A 27,553-nucleotide genomic window follows, 5' to 3' on the forward strand; every position below is an offset into this window, starting at 1 on the left:
GGGCCGGGTGGGAGGCGGGGCTTCCGCTCCCTCGGGCGTGCGGCCGTCGGGAGGCGGAAGCGCAGCGGGGGCGGGAAGGTTGTAGTGCCGCGCGCGTAGCTCTCCTTTTGCCTGTCTCTGAGTGGTCGCGCCCCCCTTGCGAGCTGCAGTGAGCAGGCTAGGCAGGCCCGGGCGCCCTCGCGTCCCAGGTAAGTAGGACAGCCCAGCGGCGCCGGGGCATGGAAAAGTGTGGCTCCCACGCTGACCTGCCGCCGCCGTCTTTGTTGCCATAAGGCAGCGGCCTCCCCGCGACCTTGCCACCAAATGTTTCTCGCCCCTCACCTTCTTTCTTCCATCTAGATCGTAGCCCCAGCCCAGCCTGTCCTCCACGCCCGCGGGCAGAGACCCTCTGGGATGCCAGTCCAAGCACTGTCACATCCGTCCTTAACGTTCCCTTTCACAAGATGGCCCTGTGTTCCTCCAGCCCTAACCCGGCTGTGCTAGGCATGTGCTTCAGCCGCTGGAGGCACCTAAAGACTCATTTATTAAAAACCGGCATCTGTTTTTACCCCTTGTACCTTTCCCGGGCTCCTTGGAAGGCATCATTCATTACTCCAGTAGACTCTATTCTCTGCGTCCCGGGCACTGTACATGCCTTTTAAAGAGCGCGTTTATTAACCTTTATTTAGTGTGGTTGCTTTTCCTTTGTAGCTTTTAGTGTACATGGTGGTTCTGGGTATGCTTTTTAAATGAGTGGAGAGGCACCATATTTGAGTGATTTTTCTTCCTAACATTGTGATCATGTTGATCACTTATCAATTGGTTAATATATTTGGTAGTATTTGGTAAATAGAACCTGATGATATTTGTTAAAGACAAAGTAACATTAAATGTTAGTATTAGCATCTGCAAGAAGAAACAACACACTATTTAATTAAATGCTTGAGGCATTTGCAGAGTTTAGATTTGTGCTTTAAGTCTGTGTGCTTTTCAAACGTATATTTCTGAAGAGATTAAGAAACTGCAAACATTTCAGCTAGCTCTTCCTGACAACTTTTAGTTTGTGATTAAAATATGGTGCATTTTATGTGTGCACACATATTTTTTATAGGTGATCGTAAAGTGCTGATCGGTTGCCACTGGACATAATTGAAACAGATTAGGAAGATGGCAGCAAATTCTTCAGGACAAGGTAATGCCTGCTGGAATTTCTTTCATTACTAGGAACTTTTCCCCCATCTAGTAACTGTGTTTGGTTAGGAAAAAATTAGCAAGGGGAAGTTACTGTAGCCAGAATATAAAATGAATAGCAAAGTAAAACCTCAAATTTGAAATACACTTATGTGCTGCATGATGACATTTCAGTCAACTCTGGACTGCATATACAGTGGTGGTCCTATAAGATTATATGGAGCTGAAAAATTCCTATCCCCTGGTGACATCTTGATAATCATGACCCTAGGCTAATGTGTGTGTTTGTGTCTTAGTTTTTAACAAAAAGTTTAAAGAGTAAAAAATTTTTTAAAAAAATTTTAAAAGTAGAAAAAAGCTTACAGAATAAGAATATAAAGAAAGAAAATATTTTTGTATAGCTGTACAAAAATATATTTTTTTTGAGACAGAGTCTCGCTGCAGTTGCCCAGGCTAGAGTGAGTGCCGTGGCATCAGCCTAGCTCACAGCAACCTCAAACTCCTGGGCTTAAGTGATCCTACTGCCTCAGCCTTCTCAGTAGCTGGGACTATAGACATGCACCACCATGCCTGGCTAATTTTTTCTATATACATATTTTAGTTGGCCAGATAATTTCTTTCTATTTTTAGTAGAGACGGGGTCTCACTCTTGCTCAGGCTGGTCTCGAACTCCTGACCTCAAGCGATCCACCCGCCTTGGCCTCCCAGAGTGCTAGGATTACAGGCGTGAGCCACCGCACCCAGCCTAAAATATTTTTATTTTAAGCTAAGTGTTATTACAGAAGAGTCAAAAAGTTAAAAAAATTAGAAAGTTGATAAAGTAAAAAAGTTACAGTAAGCTAAAGGTAATCTATTATTGAAGAAAGAATTTTTAAAAAATTTAATGTAGTGTAAGTGTACGGTGTTTATAAAGTGTACAGTAGTGTACAGTAATATCCTAGGCCTTCATATTGACTCACCACTCACTCACTGACTTCCCCCCAAGCAACTTTCAGTCCTGCAAGCTCCTTCATGATAAATACCCAATACAGGTATACCATTTTATTGGTTTTTTTGAGACAGGGTCTTGCTCTGTTACCCAGGCTGGAGTACAGTGACTCAGTCGTAGCCCACTGCAACCTCAAACTCCTAGGCTTAAGTGATTCTCCTGCCTCAGTCTCCTGAGTAGCTAGGACTAAAGGCGTGTGCCACCACACCCTGCTTTTTAAATCTTTTGTGCTGTATTTTTACTGTCCATTTTCTGTGTTTAGATATGATTAGATGCACAGATTCTTAGAATTGTGTTACTGTTTCCTACAGTATTCAGTACAGTAAGAAACATGCTGTATTGGTTTATAGCGTATGAGCAATAGGCTATACCATATAGCCTAGGTGTATAGTAGGCTATATACCATCTAGGTTTGTATAAGTACACTCTATGATGTTCACACAATGATGAAATCTCCCAACAATGCATTTCTGAGAATGTATCCTGGTTGTTAAGTGACACATAACCGTGGGTCCAACATTGTATCAGCTATACAATATCCTTAATATTATTAATACTATATTTTAATCTGTGTTAAGATTATTCACACTGAAATTGTATTCATATTGTAAACCCTATGTCCTCCTGTGACATATCTGTTTTCTTGCTCTTTTACTCAAAATCAGAACCACTTTTAAAGAAGTTATGTTGTCATCAGGCAATATCTGTGCCTCTATCTTCATTGCTCTAAAAACTTTTATAAACATTTCAGTTGTGTTAAGATCTCTCTAAAACAAATAAGTTAGACACATTTGCTGCTATCAAGGAGTTTTTATTTGAAAATGTTTTATAAAAGTAAAATTTAATCTCTAGAAAGTATTAAATTCTACTTCGTAAATAGTTTCCTGCTTAAGAACTTGAAGGAAGCCTGTATTTCCTATCTGTATCAAGTCTGAACTCATGTTCAACTCTGTATGTATGACCCATCATCATATTTTTTTATTACTCATGTATGTTCTGATTTTGTTGTCTTAGTTTTGTCCTTTTTGAGACAGAGTCTTACTCTGTTGCCCAGGCTAGAGTGCAGTGGTGTCATTGTAGCTCACTGCTACCTCAAACTCCTGGGCTCAAGTGATCCTCCTGCCTCAGCCTCCTGAGTAGCTGGGACTACAGGTGCCTGGCTAATTTTTCTGTTTTTCATAGAGATGGGGTCTCACTCTTGTTCAGAATGGTTTTGAACTCCTGAGCTCAAGCAATCCTCCCACCTCAGCCTCCCAGAGTGCTGGGATTACAGGTGTGAGCCACCGTGCCTGGCTTTAATTTTGTCTTATCTTAAACTTAATAGAAACAGAATCATGAAGTATGTACTCCTTTATGTCCAGCTTCTTTCACTCACCTTACTTTCTGTGAGATTCATACATATTGTGCCTGGATCAATAGTTCACTTTTTGTTTTTGTGGAGTAGAATTCCATTGTATGATTATATCATAGTGGATTTATTCATTCTTTTGTTTGTGAGCTTTGGGGTTGTTTCGGTTTTAGCTGTTGTGTGTGAATAAGTCTGCTATGGGCATTTGTTTATAAGTCTTTTTGTAGACACATGTTTCTATTTCTCTTGGATAAATACCCAGGAATGGAGCAGCTGAGTGTACGGTTACTGCCAAACCTTTTCCAAAGTAGTACTATTTTGTATTCCCTCCAGCAATGTGTGAGAGTTCTGGTTGCTCCACATTTAGTGTCAGTCTTTTTAATTTTAGCCATTCTAGAATATATGAAATGATGATATCTCATTGTGTAGTATTAACTTGCATTTCCTTGATTACAAATGTTGAACACTTTTTTGTACTTACTGACCATTATAAATCTTCCTTTGTAAAGTGTTGTTCAAATCTTTTGCTTGCTTTTTAAAAATTGGGTTATTTCTTTTTATTATCAAACTGTTTTGTTTTTGAATCTGGATACAAGTCAGATAAATGTTTCGCAGGTATTTCCTCCCAGTCTTGCTTGCCTTTTCGTTTTCTTAATGGTGTTTTTATCCTATGTGTAATGTGTTCTTTTTCTCTGGCTGTTTTTAACATTTTTTTTCTTTGTATTTCAGCAGTTTGAGCATAATATGCATAGAGATGGTTTTCTTCCTCACAGTTTGTTGAGCATTTGGATCTGTGGGTTGATGTCTTTCACTAAATTTGGGACACTTTCATCCATTATTCAAAAAAAATTTTTTTTGACCCAGCCTTTCTTCTTCTGGGACTGAAATTTTACATATATTAGATAACTTGTTATTGGCCCACAGATCTCCAAGGCTTTGCTTATTTTTCCTCAGTATTTTTTCTCTTTACTTTTGAGATTGGATAATGCCTGATGCTCTAACGTCAGGTTTAATGACTACTCTGTCATCTCCAATCTGCTGTTAATTCAAACGAGTGAACATTTTGTTTCAATTATTGTACTTTTTTAGCTTTCGAATTTTCACTTGGTTCTTTTCTCTACTTCATATTTCTCTGTTAAATGCCCGTTTTATTTATTATGTTTCTGTTTTCCTGAAGTCCTTGAACATATTTATAATAGATGATTTTAAGTCCTTGACTGCTAATTACATCATCTGGATCATCTTGGATCCATCTTGGTTTCTGTTGACAGTATTTTTGTTGATTATGGGTCACATTTTCCTTTTTCTTCCCATAACTGGTGATTTATTATTGGATACTGGGCAATATGACTAATACATTATAGAGACTCTGGATTCTGGATTCTGTTGTAGTCTTCTGAAACGAGATTTTTGTTCTAGCAGACATCTTTGCTCAACTCAAACTCCAAAGTCTTATCTGGCTTGTGTTGGGCAGCAGCCGAAATCTTGCTCAGTTTTTTCAGCTTCCAGCTGCTGATTTATTGCCTGGCTCCCTGGAGTCTCCCCCTATATGTGTGTAGTTCAGCAGTGAAAGAGTGGATTTTATATCCATGGCTTGGGCTTTATTCCTTCTGCTTTTTTCTCGCACGTCTCTCCTCTCATTTTTTGTCTGCTCTGCCAGCCCTGAACCGCTGATACCACAAGCTAGTAAGGCAAGAGTCGGGCGAGGCTGTCTAAGCTGTTTGTGGACTGAACTGGAGAGTGCTTCAGGCAGAAGACCACAAATTCCCAAATCTCACCAGTTGCAGTTTCTGCTTGATTTTGGTCAGACTCCAGTGCCTTCAAGTAATGAATTTTTAATATTTAGTCTAGATTTTATCATTTTATTTGTGGCACGGTTAGTCCAACTAAACTACTCTCCCAATACTGGAAGTTGGAAGCCTGCTGATTCTGTTTCAGTTTATCAGTTGTATGTAGGACAAACTAAAGGTTATATAAGTTTTATAGAAGAGCAGTATTGTGAAACGTTAACTATGGTGACAGCTTCACCAGCTGTAACCAGCTAATACTGTTCTATTTTCCTCTCAAATAACCATGTGTGATGTATGTGCCTTATGGACTAATCACAGGTCAACATTCCCTTCTGGTAGTTGACCTCTTTTTTCCATTAAGTTATACAGGCTCAGATTTAAAATAATTTAATTTTAGCTAAAATGAAAACTAAGAGAAGCCTACTTCGGAAAGAAAATATGCTGCTAAAAGTCACATAATGCAGTCCAAATGAAAATAAATTTTCTATATTTGGTATAACCACCCTTTGAAGTTGTTACTATTATCCTCATTGGTCCTGATACATGGTGAGGTGATTTTCCCAATATTAAATAGTAAGTGGGAGTACTGAGATGAGGACCCAAATTGATTCTGTGACCAAATTCCTTGTTCATTCTGTTTTCTCATACTGCTATTCAGCTGGCGGATTAGAACATTCTAGTTATAGCATCTAAGAAAAAAAATGGGAGCTCTAGACTAGGAGCCAAAGACTTTGTCTTAGTTTTTGTACTTCTTCCGCATTGGTTATAAAGCAGAAAATCCTTAAAATGAAAATGACCTTTGAGTTTATCTGTAAGAAGAAAAGAAAAATAATATGGCGGGGGTGGGAAGCAAGGTTGATTCATGCAGAAGATATTTCATCATCTAATTTAGCCAGTCTTGAAGAAGAGAAACTTTGGATAGAAAAAGTGGCAGTAGCTTAAGAGGGGCAAGTCATTGGGGCCCAGGTGAGAGAAAACATGAACACAAGGAGATCATCTGGGCAGACATTAGGGCTTACTCCTTTTCTTTGATATGTATTTTCAGTAAACGCCAAAAGACAGCCAAGGGTTGAATAAGTTTTTAATCTTGCAAGATATGTGAAACATTCACCATTAACTAGATTTAGGAAAGGGCAAGAAAACGGATTCTCTCCTAGCAACTCCAAAAAGGAATGCAGCCCTGGCAACACCTGAATTTTAGCCCAGTGAGACCTCTGACCTACAGATCTGTAAGACAATAGATTTGTGTTCTTTTAAGCCACTAAGTTTGTGGTAATTTATTACTCTAGCAATAGAAAACTAATATATGATCTAACTGCATGAGCCAAAGATCTAGGACCCATCCATGACTCCTTCCTCATTCCTTACTTCATAGTCAATCCATCAGTATTCTATTGATTTAACTTCCTGAATAGCTCTTGGATCTGTTCATGTCTCTCCATTTCCATGGCCACTAATAGCTTCTGTTATCTCTAGCCTGTTCTGTAATAGTCTTCTGACAGTTTTCTCTTGTCTAGTCTAATCTCAACATTGTGGCTAGAGTGATCTTTTAAAAAGGGGAATCATTGGTTATTCTCCCCACCCCTTTAATTAACCTAGTTAACTTACTAATCCTTTAGATTTCAGTTCAAGCATCGCTTCCTTTGGAAGCCTTCTCTGACACTGCTCCCCCCCAGTCACAGTCTAGGTCAAGTTTATTCAACACTCATTCCTACAATAATGATTGTTATAAATGCTCATAGAATGGTATTTCTTTATTTAAGACTACTCATCTTAGATCTTAATTATACATTCATTCATGTGATTATTTGATCTCTATTTTCATTGGACTGTGTGAAAACCATGAGAGCTAGAATCATGTCAATTTTGACTTATCGCATCCTTAGAAACTTAGTGCTTGTATGTGATGGATGCACAATAAATATACGTTGAATCAATAAATAACTTACATGTTGAGCTAATAGTGCCACAATGACTTTCCTCTAATAGTAAACGTAGGTGTCTTAAGTATGATACTTTGAGTTGCCATATTGTTGTGAAGAGTATATAGCTTGTAGGATAACCACTTGAAAGGATTTAAATATTTTAAAATAATCTTTATAAAATCATTGTTTTAAAAGTGATATAACAGCTGTAATTGGAAGATAAGATTATCCATTATCCTACTGATCAAAATAATTTTCATTCTTTAGTTTTAGATTTTTTTTTCAATAAAAAGAATTCCAGTTAGTTTTTAACAGTGATAGAGCTATTAAAGGAAAGCAAATATCAGCTTTTAGGTTTTAAATGCAGTTTGATGTAATACTGGTTACTAGAGAATGTTTTTAGTGACAAATGTGTGGGAGTTAAATGTTTCTGTGAATCTATGAGAAAATGAGAATATACATGATTATGAATGGAGATAGGGTTAGAGTTTTAAAAGTGGAAATATTTTTAGAGTGTGCTGTTTGGTTCTAAGATTTTATTTAGAAAAAGGGTTAGTTATAAAGGGATGTTAAATAATTACTACTGTACATGAGATAATATATTAAATATCTTTAACACCCTTGTACTTCTGAGAATGAAAAAGAGGCATATTAAATTATGGCAGGAGACCATATAGGTTTTAAAAAACTTTCATGTAGTGAGTATAATATAACATTGTTAAATGTCACATATTGATTCCCTAGTTAGAGTAAGTTTGAATGAACCCTGAAGGTGAGAGAATCTTATTATAGAAAATTATACTTTACTTCACATAACCAGATAGACTACCGTCTGTGCCTTAAACTTAAAATTTGAAATAAGGGATTATTAGTACCTAAGTGCTACCTGTCTGTTGACTTTTATATACTTTTATAATGTAAATGTTTTGTTCAAAACTGACATGTAAATTAAGACTAGATTATTTTTTAAAGCTCAAGAAGGAAGGATAGATTTACATGGGGGATTAGACAAGATCAGAAAATAAAAGCCTAATATATCTGACCATAGACAACCCTTTCCCTATAGTAGCTCTTGTGGCTGCCAGCTGCCTAGAGATAGACAATAAGCTCTAGAATGTTATGTAACAGAGAAGCTTGCCTGAATTAGACTGGAATAGCAACTGAGAGGAGAAGCTATTCTAGAAGCACTTGGGAGGTAAAATTGGTTGGCCTGGGTGATTGGATGTGGGTAGGAAGAGGGAGGTGGGAAAGCATTATAAAGACAAAACTCCAGCTTCTGGGGGTGAGAGGAGGATGGGGTATTAAGTGCGATGAGAGAGAATTTATCCCATCTTTACCAAGGAAGGAACTGATCATTAGGAGAGGTTAAATAGATTTACCCAAGACCACATAGTTAAGAAGTAAAGGAGCCAAAATTCAAATTGAAGCTCTCAGTGCCAAAGCTTTTTTCTGCTATACCAAGCTGTCTGCAACCTCAAATCAACATGTTCAAAATAGAATAGAGTCTTTCCTTGCTTCACTTACTTTGTCTTTGATCACTGGTTCCACCATTTAAGTCCATTTTAGCTAGAAGTTATAAAAGCACAGTGCCTAGGGCACTAGCATTTCAAAGATCTATAAAAATGTTTGAAACCTGAAAAAATGGTGTTTGTTTCAAAATACAAAAGTAAAACTTAAATTTTGAGATAAATGATTGCCTCAAAAGTGAAACATTGTGACCTTCATAAAGTGTTTAATAGTCTTTAAGTTTTCATTAAATTTTAACACCATGTGTGAATTCGATATTATTTTGATTTGTAGGGATTCCAGAGTATTCTGTATGATTACTAAGCAATTACAATTAATTGTAAATTAAGTTACTTTTAGCCATAATTTCAAAAGCAAAGAAAAAAAATCCTTTCAAAAATTTTATACGAGTAAACATTTAATATGGGATGTGAGCTCATTTTCAAATGTTGGTTTTGATGTGGTATGAACCCTCTATAAGTCAAAGCACCCAGGGTTTTTAAAAGCCTAATAGTAGCCCTGCAATCACCTACTAGTGATTCAAGCTATAACCTTAGGGTCATCTTTTTTTTCCCCCTCTAGTCTCTCTCATTTTGTTTTATTTCATCTGCATTATTTCTTGAATTAGTCTCTATCTCACTGCCCATCTCTGATCCTTGATTAACTGATTCCTCTGTGGCAGGTCTCTTCTACCCTGTAATCCATTCTCTTTCACCACCAGAGGGTGTTCTAAACCATGCAGAGAATGAACTGTGCCTTGTCCCTTTCTAAATAAATACTCTTAGTAGCTCCCCATTGCCTATTTGATAACACTTAAGATCTGTGTGTAATACAAGGTCCCTAAATATCTGGCTCCTTCTCACCTTCTCAGCTTCTTTCACTGCCTTTTCACACATAATTTGTGCTAGAGTCACTTGGATTTACTTGCCAATCTCCAAGCATTCCATTCCATTTCATGCTTTATTCAGTTCTTTAATGTCTGAGGAGATTTGGGACATGGAAAAAAATGTTCATCCCTGCTCATAATTTAATGTTCAGTTTATTGTACCTACTTATCTAATACCCTAAAATTCTAAAATAAAAATTTAAACATTGAGATATTGATTATAAGCTTATTTAGTTAAATTATCTTTAATAACAGTTTAAATTACAATTATAATTAATATAGTTTCTATAAAATATTCCACTTTATGTAGTAATCACAAAACTTACTTCTTAAAACTTACTTAAAATTAAACCTATTAAAATATTGACCCATTTGTTTAATTCATTTGCTCTATACTTGAATTTTTCTATCTTCGTGATATTATAATACTATTCCCAGATTCTTATTTCTATATTTCTCAGAATTATAGTAATTTATCTATATTTTCCTAGGGTTATAGTAATCTTAACACTACTAAAACAAAGCAAAATTTCAGATTAGGCAGAGTTTGAGGTTGTCGGTGGAGTTGATTGTTAAGACACAGTTTTTGGTTATGCCCAAAGCTTAACAAAAAGCTGTGTTGATGGCAACCTAAAGCTGTATTGGTGGGCATTGGCTCCCTTTTATAATATAACTTTACCTGCTAAGTTATTGGTATTTTTTTTTAAAGCTCATGCCTTTCTCATAGACATAGTTTCTTGCAACTTATGAGTTATTTCCTGAACTGAAATACTATTTTTTTTGTGTGTGACCAGTGTTTCATAACCCTTTGTTTTGTTAGCATTATGAATTGCCTTTTCCTGGTAGCATTATTGCCAGGAATTATATAGATCTCCTCTTCCAAGAGATCAGGGATCAGGGCTGTACTAGTAGCTGTCTTTAGGATATTTGACTGATTTACCCAGTTAGAACTCAGTTTCTACTTGGTCATTGTGTGTGACTATGGGTGCTCAACATCCACTGGATCGCCTTTGAAATGGTGTGTGAGGCTGGGCTTGGTGGCTCCTGCCTGTATTCCCAGTTGCTTGGGAGACTGGGCGGGAGGATCGCTGGAGCCCAGGAGATCGAGGCTGCCGTGAGCTATGATTGTACCCTTGCACTCCAGCCTGGGTGACAAAGTGGGACCCTGTCTCTTAAAAAAAAAAAAAAAAAAAAGTAAAATGATTTGTTTGTAAGGATCTCTGCTGATCCGACTTTCCTGTTGTTGGTACAAGACCTGCATTTTCTGGGACTATTTGGCTTAGTCACAATTCCTTGTAACTACCCGTCTCCTTGTACTGAAACAAAAATCACACAGCTATACTTCATAAACAGGCGTATACTTAACAGGAGAAACAAAATACCTAAAATTAACACCAACCTAGTTATTAACATAATAAAACATTAAAAGCCTATTATTTTCACCCTTCTTTACAACTATCTTTTCATATACTTTAACTTTCCCTTTTGTATCTCATTGTGAATTCATGGCTTATCACAGACTCATTTTATTCTGTTTAGCTATAATTATTATTATTCTCTTTTTTTTTTTTTTGAGACAGAGTCTCTCTCTGTTGCCTAGGCTAGAGTGAGTGGTGTGACATCAGCCTAGCTCACAGCAACCTCAAACTCCTGGGTTCAAGCAATCCTTCTGCCTCAGCCTCCCGAGTAGCTGGGATTACAGGCATGTGCCACCATGCCTGGCTAATTTTTTCTGTATATATATATTTTTTTAGTTGGCCAGATAATTTCTTTCTATTTTTAGTAGAGACGGGGTCTCGCTCTTGCTCAGGCTGGTCTTGAACTCCTGACCTCAAGCGATCCACCCGCCTCGGCCTCCCAGAGTGCTAGGATTACAGGCGTGAGCCACCGCGCCCAGCCTATTCTCTTTTTAATGTTCAAATTGTGACAGCCTGGCTGACCTCAAACTGGCTTCTTTATCCTTTTAGCACTCCTGAACCTTTTTTAAAAAAGTCTTCTTGCTTTCTGACAAAATATTCCAAGCCCATCTTGATTTTTTTTTTTTTCCTTACCTTAAGACATGGAACTAGTACTCTCCCTAAAACTCTGGTTCCTTTTTAAAGGAGAATGAATGGTATTAGAGACCAAAATCTATTCCACATGGAGTTGACAATAAGGAAGGAGGCATTGTTGCTGGCCATTGTAGTAACAGAACAGGAAAACGTGTTTCTTTTAGGTCATATGTTCATAATGGCAGTCCAGTTTAACTTTAACATTACTAAATCTTTTTCTATCTTACCATTTTTCTTGATTATAAGGTTTTGTTGACCACTAACACTATTATATTGACATACGGGGCTGTCCAGACAGTATCCAGCCACGTAACCATTCTGGTTATATTAACAATGGCTGGATACTGTCTGGACAGCCCTTGTATATCTTTCTATATGAAGCTCCCTGGGCCAGCAATGCCTCCTCCCACCCCTTTTGACTACTTGGCAAACTTCTTTGTAAAATGAGAGAGAGAGTAGAATAAATTTTATTTAAAGCTGAACCTAGTTCTGAAATGTTAAACAGAACCAGAGCAATAGAATAGTCTTATATATCTTGAAATATTTTTATTGAACTCAAGGTTTTCTTCCATTAAAAAAAAATCCTGGAAACAATATTCAGTCCAGCTACCCTAATGTGACAGCCTGGTGTTTTATTTGAAAATCATTTGCAGAATTATATATACACTATACTCTTACTGTCTGTAAATTTTCATTACTTCTCAAAATTATTCTTCAAGTTCATAGTTCTAGTTTTAAAGTTTTTTTAAAATCCTCATATTATTTGGAATATGAGCTTTTTACACAGCTTATTTCCTCTTTCCAATGCTGTCTCACTCTCAGGTGCTTTGGAAACAAAAATATTTTTGTGAGATTGTAATTTTCAATATTACTAATCAGATTGTGGACATTTTAAAAATCACTTATATAAGTTTATATACACTGAAGGGCATTGAAAAACTCAGTTGTACTTATATGCACATGATTGATCAGATTATCTTTATGTTGTCTTTTTAATGCTTTTTCCATTGTTGGGTACACTTCATATAATTTCTATTGTACAATTACTTTACTGACAGTGACCCCAAAATATTTTTATGTAAACACATTAATCTTGAGGGAGATTGATATTTCTGTAAATAGCACATCAGGACTTTTCAGTGTAGTGACTTATTTTGCTCATCACAAAATTTAGATATTATCAGATTTTAAAATTTGCTTTTCAAGAATTTTCTATTTTCTATTTAAAGTATCTCTAAAACTCTAAAAAATGGAACCACATAATTCTCTTCTAAGAATGCATTAGCCTCTTCTGAGAATTATTATACGAATTAATACAAGAGTACTAATTTTCCTTGGAAAACATTCTTTACTTTACAAAGAACTCACTTTTGGATTCCTCTAAATAACACATTTCAGTATACTCAAGTCTTTCCATAATTATCTTACCTTAATTTGTATTAGCTAACTTTTTGGAGACATTTCTATCATATAAAATCAATAAGACCTATATTCTACACTTTCCCATTTGATCCATTGTCAGAGTATGATTTGTTTACTTGGATTACAGGCTCACTATGAAGTAGTAAACAAATTGAGAACAAAATAGCTTTCCTTATTCGGCTGCTTTTATAACTATGTTAATGTATAGTTAACTAACAGCCAAAGGAATTATATTAATATTAGTTTAGAGCCTATAGTTACAGATTTTCACATTTGATTTCCATAACAGGAAGGTAACTATAGCTACCTATGCTCTCTGATTGTCAAACGTGCATGAAATTTTGAAAAATGAGGCTCTTCCCTCTTGAACAAGCGAAGCAAGACCTATAAATATGTAACTACAAAAAAAGTTGGTGAATCTTATGAAATTGTTTTTGTAGGTAGAAAATATTCAAATAATAGGCAATATAATAAGTTTTAACTTAATGCATAAAAGTTCTCTTGTAGGAATTATGTTTGTATAATATCCCTTATGTAAACATGAGTCGATACTTATCAGTTTGTGATGGTCATACTTATTAAAGTATCTAAATCTATGAGGTTATTTAATTGTTAGAAGATATTTTATTACACCCTTTATTTGTATAGTACCTAATTTGTAAATCCTTTTGGGGGATTGCCTGATAAAATGGGAGAGAAATTGTCATTCATTTGCTTTGCTAGTGGTTGAAGAAAAAGCCTAAAGCTGTAGTTTGCAAACTGTACACCATGCCATCCCTAGGACACCATGGAGAAATCCTAGAGGCCTCATGGAAAATTGTTTTCAAATGAAACACAGTAATACTTGTATTTGCTGGACGCCACATGAAATAGTTTAACGTAGTTTACAGTTTCAACGGTGCACTGTATTCCAAAATGACATATCTTTACAAAGCTGGGTTTTTGGCAGTTGCTTGGATAACAAACAAATATTGTGTGAAAATCAGTGTGGAACAGGGAGTGAGGATTGGTGGTATCTGAACTGATTCCAAGGTTTAAAAAGTTATACGGTGTGCAGCCACATACCCATTAGTAAGAGACTGTGGTTATTTTAAAATGAAATTAAAAATTTTTTCTTTGAATTTATATGTATCGTTTTTTAAAAACAACTACAAGATGTTAGGACATAAATACTTATTAGGTTGTTTGGACCTAACTACTTACTAAACAGAACTGTTAAGTATTTCTGTGGGCCTGGGGGTGGGGTGTCATACAAAAATTACTGAGATACTGAGGGCACACTGTGAACTGAGAAAGTTTGGGAATCTGGTTTAAAGTAATTAGACTACTCAGAGTTCACATGACTGACCAAATAATTGATGGAAGCACACATTCAACTTAAATTTCTAATGGATAAAATTTTTTTAGTTTTCACCCCATTCTACTTGTTGTATTATGTGACAAGCATCAATACAGTAGTCTATTCCCTCCTTATCTTTGGGGGATACGTTCCAAGAACCCCAGTGGATGCCCTGAAATTGCAGATAGTACTGAATCCTATATATACTATGTTTTTTATACTTAGGCACCGTTAAGATATTAACGACAATGGCAATAAAATAGAGCAATTATAACTATACTGTAATAAAATTTATGTGAATGTGGTCTCTCTCTCTCTCTCAAAATACCTTATTGTACCCACCTATTTTTGGACCATGATTGACCACAGGTAACTGAAACTGCAGAAAGTGAAACCTTGGACAATGGGTGACCACTGTACATTTTAAATTTAATTCTGATTTACTATTAAAGAGAAAGAGTCCTTTTTAAATAAAAATAATAATGCAGATAAGAAAAAAATCCTGAAAGATATCTCATGTATTAAGACACTTAGAAATTCAGAAAATCAGTGAAAAGAATACCATAGCCTGGAATTCAAACATTGTTAAAGTCTGCAGAACAATGGTCTTCTCTGTGGCTATTTCTGGGGAGACACCTGGCCATTAAATGAGAGTCACTGTGGTATTCCAAAATGTCAGAAAGAGACAGTCCATTTTTCTGCATCTCAAAATAGTTATCTGATCAGCCTTGTCTTTAAAACTGGGAATCTGAGGATCTCTTATCTCCATTTTGGCTTGAAGAAAGATATTAATACCAAAATAAACAGTTGCATGTCAAATGGTAGTGGGGGTGGTCAGAGTTGGGGTACACTTTATTTCTGCCCTCATTTTCTCTACGCCTGCAGGGTAGTTATTATTTCTGATTCTCGAAATCAGTGGAATTGTAATTATGTATTGGTTTGCTAATGATGTTTCCTTAACAATATTTTGACAAAGTTTCAACTGTTGTTACATATGGCACCTTTTACCATGCATTACTATTTTTTTTTTTTTTTTTGAGACAGAGTCTCACTTAGATGCCCGGGCTAGAGTGAGTGCCGTGGCGTCAGCCTAGCTCACAGCAACCTCAAACTCCTGGGCTCAAGTGATCCTCCTGCCTCAGCCTCCTGAGTAGCTGGGACTACAGGCATGCGCCACCATGCCCAGCTAATTTTTTCTCTCTATATTTTTATTTTTATTTTTATTTTTTTATTTTTATTTTTTTTGAGACAGAGTCTCGCTCTGTCACCCTGGCCAGAGTGCCGTGGCGTCAGCCTAGCTCACAGCAACCTCAAACTCCTGGGCTCAAGCGATCCTTCTGCCTCAGCCTCCTGAGTAGCTGGGACTACAGGCATGCGCCACCATGCCCGGCTAATTTTTTTTCTATATATATTTTTAGATGTCCATATAACTCCTTTCTATTTTTAGTAGAGACAGGGTCTCGCTCTTGCTCAGGCTGGTCTTGAACTCCTGACCTCGAGCGATCCACCCGCCTCGGCCTCCCAGAGTGCTAGGATTACAGGCGTGAGCCACCGCGCCCGGCGTATATATTTTTAGTTGGCCAGATAATTTTTTTATTTCTATTTTTAGTAGAGACGGGGTCTCGCTCAGGCTGGTCTCGAACTCCTGACCTCAAGCGATCCACCCGCCTCTGCCTCCCAGAGGGCTAGGATTACAGGTGTGAGCCACCGCGCCCAGCCGATGCATTACTATTCACAGGCATAAATATCCCTAATATTAAGATAGCTGAGAATTTTCAGAGGGACAGACATTTGGGGAAGATGATGGAATCTTAATGTGTTGGAGATGGAAAGAGCCTTTGAGGACTACTTTAACCATTTCATTTAACATGAATTAATTTGCCTACCTTTGGAGACTTCAAGCAGATTCTCCTAAGCAAATAAAAACTGTTTATGGAAGGATTTCCATAGGTGATGATGCTTTCATAAGTCTGATACTGAGACCAAGAAGAATTTTTCATTGATTCAAACTTCAATACTACCTACTACTGTTCTGCCTTATTTCTTCTAAATTCATTAATTCATATCCTAAATTCAGATAGAAATAGCCAATTGTGTAAATAGCACTTTCTTGAAATTTAGCTGTTGTGATATTGTGATATAATAAATATAGGTTTGGTCTTTGACCACTTGTTCCTGACATAAAGCTCCTAAAACCCGTGTAATTTCCTGAGCACTAGGAGAATCTTTTGTTCTGATATTTGGTCTTTTACCCCATTTCCTAACACAGAGCTCCTAAGACCTTTGTAATTTCTTGGGTAATAGGAGCATCTTTTGTTCTAACGAGGTGACTCTTGGTGGGCTCTGGATGGAGGCTGGTTGCCAGGGGAACCAACCTGCGATTAGAGAACTTTCAGCCCTACCCTTTGACCTCTGGGGAGGGAAGGACTGAAGGCCGAGTTGATCAATGGTTAGTGATTTAATCAACCATGCCTATTTAATGGAGCCTCCATAAACCCCCAGAAGGACGGGGTTCAGATGAGGTTCCAGATAGCTGAACATGTGACGATGCCTGGCGGGTGGAGTGCAGGAGAGGGCACTGAAGCTCCCTGCTCCTTCCCACATGCCTTGCCCTGTCCTTCTCTTCTTCTGGCTGTTCACACTTTGTAGTATCCTTTATTAATAAAACAGTAAATTTAAGTAAAGTGTTTCCCTGAGTTCTGTGAGGCACTCTAGCAGGTTAAACCTAAGGAGGGGGTCATGGTCATTTAAAAGTATAGGTGACAATCTATTACTTACTTACACTGGCATCCGAAGCGGTGGGCAGTCTTGTGAAACAGCCCTCAGCCTGTGGGACCCGACACTAGCTCCAGGTAGATAATGTCAGAACTGAATCATAGGACACCCAGCTGGTGTCTGCTGAAGAATTGCTTGGTGACACCTGGTGTCAGAAGTGTTGTGTTGAGTGAGAGTAGACAGTAGGAAAAATAGTTTGGTTTTTCCTGTCTCTCTCAGAGCTAGATTAAATGCCTCCTTAGGTAGGAGGCTTCTCCTGAGACATGCCTGTCTGTAGGGCAGTGGAGCCAGTAATGATGGGGCTTGGAAAGGCCCCATGGAGCTTCCTCCCCCTGAAGACCAACTAAGAGGTCAGGCAGGAAAAGGGGATTGGAGTTAGGATGAGGGTAGATGAAGAATCACCTGGAAGGCTCATAAAACTCTCTCTTCAGAAGTACCAGAATGTATTGTGAATGATCTCATCGAAAAAGAGGGAGCCTGCTATTACTAGAATTTGGTGATATAGCGCAAGTGGGCAGAGGGGTAAAATGGGAGATGATAGATTCCTAAAATGGAGGTGCCAGAAACACATTTTGCCAGTAATCCTGGCCGCAGCCAGTATGCTAATGCCAAATTTAAGAGCAGATTTAGTTGAAAACACTGCAAATTTCAGCTGTTTCTAATTCAGCCCAATCTCAGTAAGAACACTCCTTGTACAGCCTACACCATTCCTGGCCAATCTCTGCCCCTCTCCCCAGGAGAGGAGGAAGTGTGCATCCTACAAATTCTTCCTCTTTATAATCAGCAGGAACTTTTTAGAATCCCTCACGTGTGGGTGCCCTTAGGAGTGCTCAGGTCTGCTCTGCTTGACACATGCCCTGTCCCCCATCTTCATTCTTCTCGCCCAGTGATTCTAGCCTCCTGAGCTGTAGTCATCATCGTGTTTTTTCTGTAGACCTGTCCAGTCCTTTAATCCTTCCATTTGTTTTCTTCTAAATTAGGGATCAGAAATTCAAATGTCATAGGTAACATAAATAAGGCTGATAAGGATTGTAACAAACTGAAGAGCGCCCAGCTAAAGAGGACCATTATTTCTTAGTTCTAGTTAATTGTTGCCATGAGGGCATACAGATCCCTTGTTGCCAGATTCTGAGATGTTTGAAGAGAAGCTAGAAATCTGAGAATTTAGTGTGCAGTTTCTCAATGCTGACATATTGATATTTAATTCAGATTTCTAAAACATAGCTGGGTGCTGCTCCTGGGCCAGGACTTTGCAACCTCTGCTCTAAATCTTACATAAGTTTGAAGCTTGAAATCAAGCTCAGTACTAAGTGTTTGATAAAGGACATATCTGTTTTGTTTTGTTTGATTTGGTTTGGTTTGGTTTGGTTTGGTTGTGTTGCCCAAGCTGGACTCAAAGTCCTAGGCTCAAGCTATTCTCCTGCTTCAGCTTCTTGAGTAGCTGGGAGTACAGGTCCGTGCCACTGCACCCAGCTCAAGGACATTTTTCTTAGTTTCCTGTCAGTTATGCTCCATTTCTTTCTCAGAATTGCTTTCTGGTCAGTTGGCAATTTTTTGACATGTTCCTTGAAAGATTGTGTGTCATTTCTAAATGGAAGCAGTTGAGAAAAAGAAATACTGTTTTGATCTGAGAGTATATCTAATGCTTTTTCCCCTATGAAAGAAGCATTCACAAAGAGGCCTAAAATTGAGGACTAAGAAAATCTTCACTCCCAGAGATTAACTGTGCAGGGCAGAGATTGGTCCCTGCAGCATTTTGGGCGTCAAAGATTTTGTTAAAAAATAAATGCTGTAACTTATCCCTTGGTGATAAAAATTCTTTAAAATTAAGTCTTAAAAGTCTTCGGTCAGTATTATACTATAAATATAATATATATTATACTTTGCATATATATCCATGTATTATGCTATTAAAGGTGCTGGGAAATAGGCAGGAGGAGAAAAGTAACCATTTAGGAAAAGTACTTGCTAGTGAGTTCATTATCATGTTAGAGAGTAGGAATTTTGCTTTCTGGGTTCTAGATTGGCCTAGGTATATAAAATAGATCTAAAATATTTCTCATTTCTCTCTCTCGTTGTCTCTCTCTCTCTTTTCTCCCCTATCCTCCTCTCTTTTTTAGGTTTTCAAAACAAAAATAGAGTTGCAATCTTGGCAGAACTGGACAAAGAGAAAAGAAAATTACTTATGCAGAACCAATCTTCAACAAATCATCCTGGAGCTAGGTATTGACTACTATTTTGACTTGCTATTATTAATCATATTTTTAAGAGAATAGATGGAAATATTTACTTTGTTTTATTTTACTTTATTTTTGTTAGGTATACAAATTTTTAAGAATAATGTTTTTATATTCAGTGACGTAAAAAATTTCTTGGACCACATAACTCAAATTGGTTGGCAGTGGTTTATTTCTTTAACACTGCCATTTATATGTTGTGTTTTGTTTCTGTAGGGGAGGCTAAACTTTACCTCTACCCATCTTAGTTCTTAGTTGGGATGGACCCCTGTAACAAAAGACAGATAGATCAATAAGAGAAAAACAAGTTTATTAATGTGTGCAGTGCACATTATTATTACAAGAGAAACCTCAATGAAAAGTAACTCAAAATGGTGGCTTAGAACTCCACTTAGCATCTTCAACAAAGAGTAGTAAAATTGTAGAGAAATGATGGGACAAAGGAAAGGGATTTTAAGCTTCCAAGGGTGGGAAGCTGTGAGAAGGTAAATATATGGGAGAAAAACTAATGGAATAAGTTTTGTTTGCAGATTCCTCTGGTGCTGTCGCCGGGCTAAGAATCTAGAGTTGTCTCCAGTAAAGGAGAATTTATACCCTGGTTTTAGGCAGAAAGAGGGAAGGATAGAGCTTTCCCTCAGTTTGCTGCTTCTTAATTGACTTCAGTTCAGAAATAACTTTTATGTCAAAGAGACATATATTTTGGGTGACATATTCTGGCTTTCTTCAGACTTTTAAAAATTAAACTATTTAGTTAATTTGATTTTAAATATTCTAATCTGAATATTTAATTTTCAGTATGGCTTTCTTTAAAAAAAAAGAAAAGAGTTTTGTATGTTTTTATTTGTTACTGAAATTGTTGCCAGTGGCCCACTTTTTAATCATTCTGCAAAGTAGGTAAAATTTAGGTAGCTTAATCATCTTTATTATACGTAGTCTCTGCCATATTCAGTATCTTCCCTCAGTTCCATTATCCCATTCAGCCACCATCCTAACTCTCCTCTCTCTTTCTCTTACTTTCTCTTAAAGTAGTTGTTTGTACTCATCTTTACTTTCTCAATTATTCACTCCTCAGCCCACTGCAGTCTGACTTCCAGGCCCTCCTTTTCCTTCCACCAAAGAATACGTTCTTGCCTAGGTCACTTGTAGCCTCCTTGTAGACTCAGGCCTAGCAGACCAGAATCCTTGTTTTATCAGACATGTTACCGTTATTTGACATCACTGGTAACCCCCTCTTTCTTTAACTTCTTTCTTTCCTTGGCTGCCATTTGCTCACTCTTTGAATATAAAAACCAACAGGAAGAGACTATCTTCATTTCTTTTGCAGACATTTCTCCACTGCCTGTCCCTTGACTGTTGACACTCTTCTGAGTTCTGTTCTGGACCAGGTCTCCCAGTCTACATCTTTTCACTGGACAGTTGCATCCGCTCCCACAATATGTTACTTATGTGCTGATAACGTAAACATTTGCAGGTCTAGTCCAGTCCTTTCTTCTAAGCACCAGCACTGCCTCCTGGACACCTCTACTTTGATGTCCAACAGGCATTTTAAACTTAGTATGTCCCAAACGGAACTCATCGTCTCTTCCCTTTCTCCAACTAACTACTTAATCTTGGGTTTCCTGTCTCAGTGAATGGTGCAATCTACCATCTACCAGTTACCAAATTCAGAAATATGAACTTCAATTGTTTATTGTTTCCTTTCACTTCCATCTCCAAGCATTTACCATTCTCCTGTGATTATACTTTAAAATGTATCTCAAATCTTCATTTTTCTTCATTGCTATCCAGGATATCTGATGTTATTCTGGTTCCTGGCCACTCTCATTTCTGGCTTCAATTACTATAACTGCTTCCTCACTAAATTTCCTGTGGTCTTACTCTTCTTGAATACATTCATCAATTTTGTCAGTTAGGATGCTTTAATCTGGAAGAAACAGAAAACCAACAAAATTGGCATAAATATCAGTATATATGTTAACCAGGAGTGTGAAGATAAGGTAGTTTCAGAGTGGCTTAATTCAGTGGCCACAACAATGTCATTAGTGATGCAGCTTCCTTCATCTTTCCTTTCTGCCTCCGTGGGTCAGTGGCGTTCTCAGGTTCCAAATAGGACTGCAGTAGCCTAGGCATCACCTCCACACTGAGCGACAAGAAAGGTTCCTATGGTGTGTCCCATCTGTAAGAGGGAGGAGAACATTCTCAGAAGCCTTCTAACAGACTCCCCATCAAGCCTGGTTGCCCAGATTGTGTACCTTTCTCTTGCCTAAACCAAAAACCAGCAAGGGGAATGGCATTGTCTCATAGCAATCAAGGTCCCCTACCTGGGGCATGCGCCTGGCCTGCCCTGAAGCATGTGACTGCTGATAATTAAACCAAGTTTGGGTTCCATTAGCAAGGAGGAGGTGACCAACACTATGAGTAGTGGTCTTTCTGAACCACAATGTGATACTCTGATCTTGTCACTCCCCTGCCACCTAACACTCTTCTGAGGCCTCCTATTACTCTTAGGATAAAGTCTACCTTTTATAATGTTTTCCCTGACCATTATCCTTCCAGCTATTAAGTGTTCTTATTAATTCCTCCTTTATAGCATATATTACATCTCATCGTAATTGCTGTTGTCTGTGAGCTTTCTTTGGCATATTTTGATATTCCTAGTGTTTAGCACAGAGGCAAGCATCTAGTAGCTGCTCTGGAATCTGGTGAATAAATAAGGGCCTTTGATCTTTATTATTTATTCTTAATGGTTCAATCTATGTGGAACATGGTTATGATAATTTAATTATTATATAAACAAAAAATGTGGTTTTACTGTTGATGAATATCATGTGATTTGTTTTAACTGTTTTAAAATAATGTTAATAGGGGGCATGATAGACTGTAGTACCACAAATCTGTTTGAAAGTAGGGACCATAAACTATAAATTTTTTTAAAAAATCATTTGAAATCCTAGTAAACAACTTAGGCTTTCTTCATGTTAATCAATGTAGATTATGGGAGAAGGAAAAAGACTTATTCTGGGAGATCTTTTTTATCCTTTTAAAGAATATATAATGAAAAATGTGATTCAGAAGGACATCACTTTAAGAGACTATTGAACAGCATGATGACTGTGTTTAATGATATGTACTTGAAAACTGCTAAGAGAACAGGTATTAAATATTCCCACAACAAAACATGGTAAGTATATGAGGTGGTAGATATGTTAATTAGCTTGGTTTAGCGATTTTACAACATATGCAAATATCAAAACATCATATTGTACACTGTTAATATGTGCCATTTTTATTTGTCAGTTATACCTCAGTTAAGAAAAGATAATGTACTATCACCAAAAGAAAAATAAAAAGTAAGGATGTCTCTGCCTTAAGTAGCCAAGTAACGGAGATTCCCGTTTCAGCATCGCACTCTCCAGACCTTCTCTGAACAAGGACTTCCGGGACCATGCCGAGCAGCAGCACATTGCAGCCCAGCAGAAGGCAGCTCTGCAGGTGAGCAAAGCGGAACTGACATTCTTGTCTCACTGGAGATTTGCCGGGTCTTAGAAGCCAACACAGTAGTTATTTTATAGAAGCCAACACAGTAGTTATTTTATATTTCAGTGGAACAATATCAATAAAAATGTTCCACACATAACTGCAATGGTTTGCTGCTGTTCAGTCATGCCCAGAGGATTTGAAGGACCAATACAGCAGTAATGAAAGTATCTTTTATGGTGTCGACGCGGTCATGATTGATTCTGTGCTGAACCTGCCAAGGTATTGCTTGTGCACAAAAGAGTTCAGGATATTTGGATGGACAGGAATGATCTTAAAAATTGAACTGGCTATTTTAATGGTACATATATTTTTTTCTGATTTGTCATTGTTACATCCTTTGATAGTCTTAGTGGTTTATTGTTGTTTGGATTTTTTTTTTTTTTTAATAGTCAGCACGACTGTTGTGCAGGAAATGTTTTAAAGCTAACTCTTACTATAGGATTAGGAATGTGATGCTTCATCACTTTAAAAAAATACTCTTCAGAGTAATAAATGGTTTTAGTGTTAACATTCATTTGGATAATTTAAGATTCCCAGAGACCTTGGACAAGACATCTTTTCTTCCCTAGGCATAATTTAATTGTCTCTACTTTTAAACCTTATAATCCCAGAATTGGAAGGGACATTATAAAGACCATCCCAGTTTAGATGACTTAAAAACAATCCTTTTTTTAATGATAGAGGGAAGTCACTGGTGGTTTTCTGTTATTTACATTCCAACAGTCTCCACAAAATGTTGGTTTTGTAATCACCAGTAATTACTTCCTTTTCTCCCCTCTCCTTCCAGCTACTACCCTTCTTTCTCAAGCTCCTGCTTTGTTAACCATGAGCAGAATACTTGGGACCTTTGAGGCTAGTTTTCCTCACTTCAAGGAACAAAATAATTCATGTCTTTGACTCATTTATTGACTGAAGAGAATCACAGAGGAGATAACGGGATGACAAATGTGTACCTGGTGCAACTTCTTAATCCAAATTTTGTAGTATTATCCATCTCCTATGTGTTTAAATAAAATTAGCAGCATAAGAACTGATTTTTAAATGAATTTGGTCTCAAGCATTAAGAAAGGATAAGTAATTTTAATGCCTTAGTTTATAAAATTGTGACTCTTAGTAGCTTAATTGCCTTTTTTTTTTAATCTTTCCCAGCATGCTCACGCACATTCATCTGGATACTTCATAACTCAAGACTCTGCATTTGGGAATCTTATTCTTCCTGTTTTACCTCGCCTTGACCCAGAATGAAGGAAATATTTGTGATGAAAGTGACTTTGTAATACCAAATACCAAAGCTACGATCATTCAGTGCTATACAAACAGTGACTTTCAGAATTTCAGTGAACTTTTATATTTTTTGCTTCTTTAAAAGAAAGCAATATGTAAGTAAGTGAAAGCAAAAGGAAGGGTAACTAGGATGATGAGAGCTTTGGAAGCTGTATTGTTGGAGGAATTGATTATGCTGCCCATGACAGCAACTGTTTGGAAATGCTGTTTGATTTTAACTCTAAATCAGACTCTGAATCGGATGGTCACATAAAATCACGCCCTAGCCCCCTGCAAGTTTAACTGAATAGATCATGTCCACAATAGATTTTCAAGAGCCATTTATAGTACTTAACTTTAAAGAAATGAGGGTGCTTTTTAAACATATGAACCAATAAGCTTAAATAAGTTATATTCACATGTGATGTTTATAGGATTGGTATCAGTATACCTTTTGAGTGTGTAGTTAACATAGGACCCTGAAATATTCTTTGTGAAGTCATAAGTACTTCCCCTATTCTCAATTCTAAACAAAAACCCAAGATAAGACTAAATTACCATCTTAAACATCTTTTATAAACATATGCCATTATAAATGATGTGACTAAATGCTATTAAAAACAATTATAAGAAATGTGGTGGTTTTTAAATTTGTATATGCTCTTATTGAGTGTTACTACATACACGGTGTGCTTGTGTGGTTTTATTGTCCATTTTTGTTCTAATTAAAAACTTACGCAAGTTGAGCCCCCTATTAATGCCTTTAAGCAGGAAGAAGTCAAGCACGTTTCTCAACATGACCCATCGTTTTTAACGGAACCTGGGGTGCTTATTTAAATATGCAGTCCACACTGCCCTTCTCTAGTCCTGCAGAATTGGAATCTGATTCAAAATAAAGTCTGAAAACCATGGGTTAGAGAATTCTATAATATATCTTGTATACAATTTTCATGTTATATTTATACACTCATGGATTTATAGATTCCTGAAACTTGGAGGTCATTTATTAATAGCTAAAATCTGCATTTTTTTACTTTTAATAGGGTTGAAATTATATTTTATACTATATCACAGATAAACTATTTTATATAACTTTTTATAACTGACCTCATTTTGGCCTTGAGTCCTGTCCTCTGGTGGTAGGACAAAATTTAAACTTAAAATTCCAATTTGGGTTAATATTTAGTCAAAGTTCTCTCTTTTCAGAGAGTTTCTTCTCCCCTTACTTCTCTGGATATTTTCGCCAACCACACAGCCCCATTCTACCCAAATTAAGTGAAGCAGGGGTGGACAACTCTAGAATTGGCTGTGCCATTTAGAGTCTTGAGAATTTGAATTGATTTCCTTCCTTTGGGTGAGCTGGCAGCTGTCCCTGTCGTAATGGTCACCATTACAGCAAAGAGCCCCTTTCTCCTACTGAGGAGCTCCTGAGGGAGCTCTGGCTCCTGTGTCACCTGAGGTCCATCCAGCTGTCCGTGGGCCTCCTTACAGTAACCCTCCTGTTTGAATTTAACTTCACTGTTTCTGTTCTCTATGATCTGCAACATACTGACATGGTTCTAAATCTCTACTGATACTAGGGAGAGAAAATATTTGTATAGTTCTTACACTACTGAAGACTTTACCTAATGTGTGACTTTTGTAACTCAGGTAAAGAGATCTTTTTACCAGTAGTATCCTTTCTAGTCTCAGCCTTTTAAATAACCGTGGCCCAAATCCTGCTGTCCTGGCTAGGAGGCACTTCTCCCACCCCTCTGCCTTGAGTCACTTACAAATTCAATTTAATTTCTTACGTATTTATTAATACCTGTTCTGTAAAGCACTGTGCTTTGGGAGACACAAAGATGAGTGAGACCCGTCTGAAGGAGGTCACAGCGAAGAGGCCCCTATTCTGGTACACTGGTAGTTATAAAATATAAATCAAGCCAGAGTGCAGTAGTGGCACGAGAGAGGCATCCTAGGGCACGGCGCAGTCTGGGGAGGCTTAGAAATATTCATGTATTTTACCTGGCAAGAGAGGGAGGAGCTGTTCCAGGCAAAGGTCAAGATTTCATAATCAAAGGGAAGCGGGAACTGAGCCAGTGCGAGCACCACAGAGGAGGACAGAAGGGCAGCTCTAGAGTGAAGCGTCAGCATTGCTTCCCTCAGATCGTGGGGGAGTTGGGGTAGCTCATTTAGCCTCTCTTTGCATGTCATTCTCCCTGCAAAATGGGAACAGCACACGCTCTGCCTTTGTCAGACATGATTGTCTAGACCAGCATTGTTCATAGTGGAAGTCTCAACCCATTGCTGAGTTGAGAAGCTGACTTAATGGTTTAATGGGGTGTGACCAGCTTTTTTTTTTTTTAAAGAAAAATAGAAAACATCCAAGTGTACTACATATAGTGATAGCTGGTTTTATTTCATGAATCTTCTGTTTCTGTGTGTTCGTATGTGTGTGCATTTTACTTATTTTGTTTATTGCCTGTAAGATCTTTGAGGGCAAGGATTTGTTTCTTTCCCTCTTTTCCTTTCTTGCTCTTTTCCTTTGTTCACTGCTGTATTCTGCATAGAACAGTATTTGGCATATAGTAGGTGTTCAGTGCCTACTTATTGAAGGAATGAATGAAAGAATATACATGACCTGAGTTGTGATGTAAAAATGTATTTTTTTTTTTTTTTACTGTGAGTCATGGCAAAAATGCTTTGAAAGCCACTGCTAAATAATACAGATGACAGTGCTTTGTATGACCCTTGAATAAAAACTGTAATGACTCAATAATTTCAAAGGCAGATTTTTTTTTTCCTGAACAATTTGTGAGCTGTTTCATTAAATTGTCTCAGTTCTTTGCTTCACTTTGGCAATAGAAGCTCAGCCATTATATGAGTTTAAGGCCTATGGAGGCAAGAGATTTGGCAAATATGGTTATACTGAGAATAGAAGATCAACAGAAGAGTGTGAATTCATTAGTGCAGTTCCACCCAACTGCTGGAATCCTATCAGCTAGCACAAGTCCCATTTCAACAGCATTAAACTCAACCAATATTTACTGAGTGCTTTTTTATTCACCTCTGTATGCACGGTGACTGGTACACAGTAGATACCCGCAAGTTTTTTTAAATGGGCAAATAAAGAATGAACATGCACAATGAGGAGGAGGAGGACATAGTCACTGTCCTCAATCTGACACTCTAGAGCGAGCAAGACAAGCACACCAATAAGTAATACTGGGAAGAAAGAATGAGGACATGAACCTGAAAGCACCAGTGAGGGCTACATCAGTGAGCAAACATTTGAACTTGGCTTTCAAGATGAGAAGATTTCAGCCAGGAA

The 27,553-nt window shown here is 37.4% G+C and overlaps 1 protein-coding gene across 1 annotated transcript; it reads left to right on the forward strand.

The window, feature by feature from the left end:
- Positions 1 to 27: 27 nt before the first annotated feature.
- LOC123646531 (INTS3 and NABP interacting protein) lies at positions 28 to 26,705 on the forward strand. Its single transcript, XM_045563617.1, has 5 exons — positions 28 to 188; positions 1,091 to 1,171; positions 19,321 to 19,423; positions 22,839 to 22,929; positions 24,127 to 26,705. The coding sequence occupies exons 2-5, from the start codon at positions 1,147 to 1,149 to the stop codon at positions 24,220 to 24,222; spliced, it is 315 nt and encodes a 104-aa protein (XP_045419573.1). The 5' UTR covers positions 28 to 188; positions 1,091 to 1,146; the 3' UTR covers positions 24,223 to 26,705.
- Positions 26,706 to 27,553: the final 848 nt, after the last annotated feature.

Source organism: Lemur catta, chromosome 10, assembly GCF_020740605.2.
Source record: "Lemur catta isolate mLemCat1 chromosome 10, mLemCat1.pri, whole genome shotgun sequence".
NCBI classification, from domain to species: Eukaryota; Metazoa; Chordata; class Mammalia; order Primates; family Lemuridae; genus Lemur; species Lemur catta.

Bases quoted from the DNA above. Each gene is read 5' to 3' on its own strand.
- LOC123646531 (XM_045563617.1), top strand. From the start codon at position 1,147: ATGGCAGCAAATTCTTCAGGACAAG. The intron at 19,424-22,838 runs GTATTGACTACT...TTCCCGTTTCAG, and splicing joins ACAAATCATCCTGGAGCTAG to CATCGCACTCTCCAGACCTT. The intron at 22,930-24,126 runs GTGAGCAAAGCG...AATCTTTCCCAG, and splicing joins AGCAGAAGGCAGCTCTGCAG to CATGCTCACGCACATTCATC.